At 41.9% G+C, this 7,505-nt stretch overlaps 1 protein-coding gene across 3 annotated transcripts; it reads right to left on the bottom strand.

The window, feature by feature from the left end:
- Positions 1-81: 81 nt before the first annotated feature.
- Positions 82-7,463, bottom strand: znf276 (zinc finger protein 276). Of its 3 annotated transcripts, none has more exons than XM_084364425.1 (12): positions 7,362-7,463; positions 6,405-6,699; positions 5,792-6,101; positions 4,747-4,793; positions 4,195-4,620; positions 3,510-3,582; positions 3,204-3,287; positions 2,974-3,093; positions 2,724-2,799; positions 2,208-2,325; positions 1,500-1,599; positions 82-1,362 (listed from the first exon to the last, which is right to left on the bottom strand). In XM_084364425.1, the coding sequence occupies exons 2-12, from the start codon at positions 6,631-6,633 to the stop codon at positions 1,083-1,085; spliced, it is 1,863 nt and encodes a 620-aa protein (XP_084220551.1). In that variant the 5' UTR covers positions 6,634-6,699; positions 7,362-7,463; the 3' UTR covers positions 82-1,082. The 3 variants fall into 3 exon arrangements, with proteins under 3 accessions (XP_084220551.1, XP_084220553.1, XP_084220552.1); XM_084364427.1 differs by having other exon boundaries at positions 4,195-4,617; XM_084364426.1 differs by having other exon boundaries at positions 5,792-6,098.
- Positions 7,464-7,505: the final 42 nt, after the last annotated feature.

The raw sequence follows: 7,505 nt of genomic DNA, 5'->3' as shown, positions 1-7,505 counted from the left end.
GCTATCAGACTATCACCTCTTGAGGTACAAAGTGGTATTATGAGACGGGACAGGCCGGGGTGAGCTGGTTAGCATGCTTACTTCAGTAGACATCTCTGCAACACAGTACATAGACGTCTTTGGCATAGCTTCAACAGTGTTGTTTCTTCACACTCTGTTGACTCTGGCCATATCTTACATGTTGCTCCTTTAAAGAAATGCATTCTTCACTTCGTAGATCATTTTTAAAAATGCAGGGAGTAATGTTAGAGTCAGGAGCAGCCATGGTGAGCTGCTAGGTGCTACATACCGTTTGCACTATAAACACATACTGCAGATGCTCGTCTGTTCTGTCTGTCACAGTAGCTACCCAAGTAGTAGTATTAACTGCTGTTGTCACAGTAACCATGGGTGCCGCAAAATCAAACCGAACTGAAAACTTACATGTAAGGATTACAACTTTAAAATCCAGGACATTTTAAAAATGTATTCTGCCTTAAGACAGAACCTGTAAACCTATTTTACTGTCACAAACTATAGGAAGAGATTTCACGCCAGCGTTTGTCAATGTTACAGTACATGTGAAGGAAAAACTGCTGCTTCCTTAAAAACAAGCTCAAACCTAGACTTGTGGTATACTTGGTCAGAAGATGTCCTGATGATGAAATGTATGAATTTTGGAATGAAAAGTGATATTAAAAAAAAAGAGCTGTCCATAAGGCAGAAATTATCAACAATTTTCATCAATTGTTAAAGGTCCCATATTATACTGTTTTTCATCAATTTCACACAGCTGTCGGAGTTGGTAGGCTCAGGGAAGACCAGTTTATATATGTAGAGACCGGAGAAAACGTGTTTTTCATAATATGGGACCTTTAACCAATAGGTCATTTCATGTTAAAGGCAATAGTTTGACTTTGATGCTATGACACAAAAGCTGAGCTAAAACTGTTTTGTTGGTGGAAAACTGAGATAAATGCAACAGCCATGCAGCAGGCCCAAGTCCATGAATGTGAAAGAAATGGAAACTTCAGTACAGGTGGTCAGAACTGGTCCCTGTCAGAAGATTATATACCCGCGCAGCCGCCCTGGACCCCCCGTCGTCACCTGTCCTGGTCTTGCTGAACCACCTCCCCGGTCAGAGTGATGGTGTGCAGGTCGGAGAAGAGCGGCGGCTGCTGCTGCTGCTGACTGCTGCCTTTCTGAACCTCGGTCTGAGTCAGCGGGTGGACCATTGACATGTGGACGTTCAGGTTGTGGGCCTTCTCGAAACGTTTCCCGCATAGCAGGCAAGCAAATTCCAAATCAGCCTCCGCCTTGTGTTTGGTCATGTGGTACTTTAGTGACGCTCGCTGGCGACACTGGAAGCCACACACCTCACATCTAAAGGGAAGGAACACAATAGCATCTACAGCCTGTCTCGTAACTTTTCTTCTGATTTTCAAACTAGAAAAAAACAACTGCCTTCTGAGTTATCCTTCGAAAGTTTTAAAGTGACAAATGCCATCATCAGTACTTACTGTAGAGGCTTGGCCCCTGAATGTCTCATCTGGTGAACGGAAAGGTGTTTCCTCTGTTTGAAGGTTTGGCCACACTGGTCACAAATGTAGTTCCTCTCCTCTGGAAACAAAAGTACAAGTTAAAATACACAAACACTTAAATTCATGCCTGCTTAATTTAACTGGTGGTCTGTTTCTAGAACAGTCTCTAACATTGCATATCCTTCAAATTCAAGACAAAGTTTAGGCTTTGATGATTTAAACTCATTTCACCAGAAAAGCAAAACAAATGGAGAATGTAATATGATGTAGATGAGATGGCCCACTGAGTAAACACTGTTGGTGGCATGGCAGGTTTTTGGGGAAATATTTAAACATGGAAAAGTGAGAATCTTTTTTCCTTAGTTTTTTTTCCCTCAGCTGCTCCTTCCAATATGAAGACAACACATCCTGTGCAGTAGTGGATGATTTTTCCTGCCACACTGGGGCCTGCATCACAAAGATAGTTTAGGGGGTGAGCCATCTGTTTCATCGTTGTCATATTAAACACTCCACCTAAGGTGGAATGTAAACATAAGTCACATGTTCCAATGGACATGTAACCCCGGGCTAGTTCAAGTGCAATCAGTGTGAATCATATAGCCCTAAACCTTAACTGGTTTTGTTCTACTGGCCTCAGGGGGTAAAACACTGTCTTAAAGCAGACAGAAATCTTTCTGTAGACCTCACCTGTATGTATTAGCTTGACATGTCGCTGCAGGTAGCGGTCGATCATGAACACCTTGTTGCAGCCAGGATGAGGACACGGTCGCTCCCTCATCTCCTCATGATGCTCCTTGATGTGCTTCTAAAAATCCAGCCAATAAGAAAACCAGTCACTTATACAGTCAAAGGCAGAACATACTCACAAACAGATTTAATTCATTCTGGAGTAGTAAGGTGGACAACAACTGTCTTGTGTAGGGGTGAATTAAAAAGGACTTCTTGTCTTATTACGTAATGTCACATAGTCTTTGTCAAAATGTAGATTAAATGATTTACATTTAAACATTAACAATAACATGAATATTAATACTGCTATATATGTTTATTATACACCATATGAGTGTGCAATCAATATTCACTTCATAATGATATGTTAAAGCAAAAAGTTTTCTGTTGCCACTACTATTACTATTAATCCAGCTACTGAACATTTATCACTTAAATAACAGTGACATGCCGTCAGATTCTGTGAATTCTCACCTTTAAACCATCAGGAGCTCTATAGACGGCTGTACAGCCCTGATACGGACACTTGTAGATGTTGGGAAGCTCCTCTCTGGAAACACAACAGTAGTTTGTTCAAGTACATGTATGCTATACAACGTTTTAACAGTTGATTAAAATGAACTGAAACAAAGTATAGACTAAAAATAATTTAGATAAACTACACATTTAAATATTAAATGATGCTGAGTGGAGGTTGAGTATTAAAGAAAATGTGGCAGGGTACCCTTTAGGTTTGAACTTGTTCTTCCAGCCGGGTTTGGGTCCAGGTTTCTTTTTGATTTTGGGCTCCTCTGGCACCTTCGGGCTTCCTCTCCTCTTGATGGGGACGGTCAACTCACGAGCTCTGGGAGAGGGAGAGAAAGGGTCAACTAACACAGAGCCTGGGCTCATTTCACTCCCTCTCTCCTTTTTCAGAGGGAACAACCACGTTTACTGAAGAATATCTGTACCCACCTCTTGTCTGAGAACGGCTCGAACAACTCATCGTCTGATAACCCTCCTTTTCCACTCTCCTCAAAGTCATCCTCAGAGACAACCCTGCGCGAACGCACGCACACACGCACACACACACACACACACACACACACACACACACACACACACTTCTTGTAGATGTTATTGCCTTTAACCAATCGAATCACTTTAAAGGCTGAATAGCACCCACAAATTACAGGTGCTAAGGTTTACTCCCACAAATGGGTGGTTACACAACAAGCGGTGAGACAGAATCAGGTGAGAGAGATGAACAGCGTGACCAACCTGTCAGACAGATCACTGTCAGCAGCCCTGTCCTCCAGCTGGACCAGAGCAGGAGACAACGGCTTGTCATGACCTGTAAAGGATGGCAAACCACAACTGTGTGAGTCAAGAATTCATACAGACTCACCACAAGGGAGTTCTTAACATTTGTGTCAGCATCTGCAGGGTTTTCAGCAATAATCTTTCCTGTTACAACATTTAAATGAGAGCTTTACTGATTTTCAGCCAGCTCTGCATCGCAAAATTTTTGGTAGTATATGCAAATGAACCATTTTTTAAACCCACCACTTTGTTGCCGGCAAAAATTCTCCAAATAAGACAAAACTAGATTGTTGTTCTGCATTTTTTGTATGCGTGCATCCGCAGACACAAAGAGTATAATCAGTGAGGGGTATCTCACCACACTCCGATTAGACTTTCTAAACTAGGCAGTGCTGATAAACTAAAAGTTGCTACACTGCCTATTTCTGCCTAAAATGTTTTCAGAAACATATATAAGTGTACTGTTTAGCTGCAAGAGAGAAAGATCACAAACAAGAAGTGTCCAACACACTGTTGCTGTAAGAAATGGGATTTCCTTAATATCCATCACAGATCTCAGAACGGAGAAAGAGGCAGTATTGGTTGTGTCCTTTTCAAACATCAAACATTTTGAAACTTATTTATCTGATGATCTCAGTCTCACCTTCAGTGTTACTGGTCCAGTGAGTCAGCGCTGATCTCTGAGTCTGTGCTGGGACTGCAGGTGCACTATGTTGAGCCACAGTACTTATACTTCCAGCAGGGGTCCTTCCATTCCCACTGGGTTGTTCTTCATCTTCCTCCTCCTCCTGATCCTCCTCCTCTGACATCACTCTATCACCATCGCCACTCCCTAAAGCTCCACTGCTTAGGTTCACCATGTACCCTGGGTTGGCAGCAGTTGCGCACTGAGTGTCCATGATGTATCTGTGGCCATCAACACAACCCCAAATGGCCTTCACAGAGCCCCAGCACTGGCCTTCCAGCACCTCCTTCAGGTCAGGGCAGGAGTGACAGGCCTCTCCGTGGTGGTGAGCCCAGGACACCAGGCTGTGGAGGCACTTAGGGTCTGAGGTGAGGGATGGTGCTGCTGAAAGAAAACAGCAGAAAACAGTAATGCAATCAGTTCACTTTTCTTTTTTTTTTTAACTTTAGTTTACTTTTATTCCATTTCTATACACAGAAACAAAAGCAAAGAAGAAAGGCTTTTCTTTACTTGTTGGGCAATGGTTTACTGAGGCCTCTGGACACTTTGCATTCTTCCTGAAAAAGAAACAAACAGTTGATTGTATTTGTAGATTTTCTGCCTTAACAATTGAAAACCATGCAATAAATATACACTTTTAAGCTCCCATTTTGTAGAAGGGGAGACTTCCTGTCTTTTTTATTGATCATAAATCAGGTCTAGGTGCTGTATGGACTGTGTATCAAAGTATCAAAGTGCTTAATTCACAGAGAATTGCACACAGCCCAGGTTCAGAAACTGTGCTGTCAAACGTGAGTATGTGATGTCAAAGCTTTACAGTCACAGCCCTTGGCAACGCCCCCAGCACAACCGTGGGTACAAAAACACCAGCAGAGCTGATGTGTCAACGTGGTGGGCAGTGCCTACTCAGGACTGTTAGAACTGACCAATCAGAGCAGACTCTTTCCGGAGTGAGCCTTAAAGACACAGGCACTGACCCCCAGATTCCACCGGGCCCGTGTCTGCTGTGTTTTGGGAAACGCTGCTGATCGTTCCAGACAATACTTGTGTTTCTACTGACTGCGCAATGGCACATTTCTGCAGCATCTCAGAAGCAGCTCTTTGCTCTGCTCCACAGAGAATATGAGTCTATTTTTGATGGAAGTGAACCAAAGCAATAAAACACCCTGTGTAGAGTCGGGATCAATAGCACGACAAATTTGGAAATATTAACAATAAACACACTTAAAAGAGAGAAATAACTAGAAAAATGTAACTACGTAGCCTACTCATACACAGTAGAAGCACAAAAATCAAGAAAAAAATGACGAAATAAACATAGTCTGAGCTACCATATCAGGCAGGCATGAAGCTCTGCTTTTGAAATGCTCCCAGTGGGATATAAAGCAGCGTGGAGGATGGAACAAAACAGTGTCACACACGGCAGGTAACAGAGAAGTGCCCAGTGGAATCAACGAGTAAAACTGTTCAGAGGGTTAAACATCTTCTAGGCGACACCCAAAATGAAAGTATGAACTTGAAAATGATGGGACCTTAAAGTCACATGTTGACTCACTGGCTTTTCGGGTTGTCTTTTCCAACAGGTGGAATGTTGACTCTCTGCAGAAACCTGATGAGGATGCTGTGACATTTGTAGAACTTTGCGTGACATTTCTTGCAGATAAACTCAGATAACCGAGGGTCACGGTCCAACTGGACCCCAACCAGTTGCTGGAAGTCTGTGTGGAATAAAAGGGGTGACTTGGATGACTCATGGTCAACAATCTCAATAGAATCCTGAGGCCACTTGTTGAAGGCGTGTCGCAGACTGCGTGGAGAGAACTTGCCATGGCAGAGCCGACAAATAGCAGTTGACAGTCTACCTGCTGGGAGGAACAAAAGATAAGTGTTTTTCTATCAACAGACTTTTATTTTACTGTTAAGACAGTCTTCAAATCAGCATACATCTGATCCATTTTTAAAAACCAATCTACTGTGTACTACCACCACCAGAATCTTGGTGATATATTACAAGGGAATAGGCCTAATTATTCTCAAGACTTAAATTATTTTGTGTGGAAGCCAAATGTCGATAAAGAAAATCCCAGTTTTTAACTTAATTTAATGGGGTCTGGTGTGACTTTCTATATTAACAACACAAGGGAAAACACATTAGGTTTGGCACTCACCTGAAGATTTGGACTTGCTCTCTGGATGTTTCTGTGTGTTTTCAGCTGCTGTCACACTGAAGTCAAAGTTAGCATTCTTGTGCTCTGCAGTGTTATCATGGAAACTGTCTGTGGTTACAGGGACAGTCTTCCGAGGTCTCCCTCTGTTTCCAGACGGTCTCTTCTCCTCAATGACGCTCACTGTTGTCTGTGTCCTGTTGGACCTTGGACGTCTGCTCTTCTTCTTCATGATTTATTCTATAAATCTGGACTGTCAGCAGCTGATCCTGGTACTGGAGTCTTGCTGCCCGTTCCACTGTAAAGATTTACAATGTAAGCCAAGTCCCGATGAGTTAATCATCATATTATCTACTTTATATTATAGACAATTATGGAAACAATTAATCATCTTTGAATTACTGTACATGTTTCAGCAGTTATATTAACTAGAAATATATTCTTATTCTTAATGTTAAGTTATTTTACCAACAATTTGAACAACCATCTGTGCACCAGCATATCATTTTTTCATTAACCACTATTATTTGGTAAATATTTCCCCACAGTGATAAAGCTGTTTTAAAAAAGCAATGTAGCTACATCAGCTACATCCAATTCATTTTCATATATTACAGGACGTTATAAAGATAAAAGAAAATCAGAAAAATCAGTAGGAAGTTGGAGTTGCATTCAAAGACCTTGCTGAGTTTTTTGCCAGCCAAAGCCCAGTAAATAAGCACAATATGCTATGTACACATCAACATCGTTTGCAATTATCTCCAGTGAAAGCAACACACAAACATGTCTGGAATATTTAAACTTAGACAGTGCAGTTTTCTGTTCACCACCTAGTGCTGATCTGAACCAGCTAACGTTAGCTAGCTGGTTAGCCTGAGTGAGCCTGCTACGTTTGCTGGCGAGTGTGTCAAAATGTTTGTTTTAATGTTATAACTAATGCAGTCCTGTGCCGTGACCTACCGTCAGAGTATATCAATCCTAGCAATTGAAGCACATGTTGTTTCTAACATAAAAAGATGGTTTTCATGAGGCAGGAAAACAGCTCTGTGCCTTCAAGGCTGCTCCCAGTTGTAAACATTAGAACCCGGAAGTGCAACCACAATA

Source organism: Pagrus pagrus (genome assembly GCF_965226575.1).
Source record: "Pagrus pagrus genome assembly, chromosome: 10".
NCBI classification, from domain to species: Eukaryota; Metazoa; Chordata; class Actinopteri; order Spariformes; family Sparidae; genus Pagrus; species Pagrus pagrus.
This window is presented reverse-complemented; position numbering and strand designations above follow the sequence as displayed.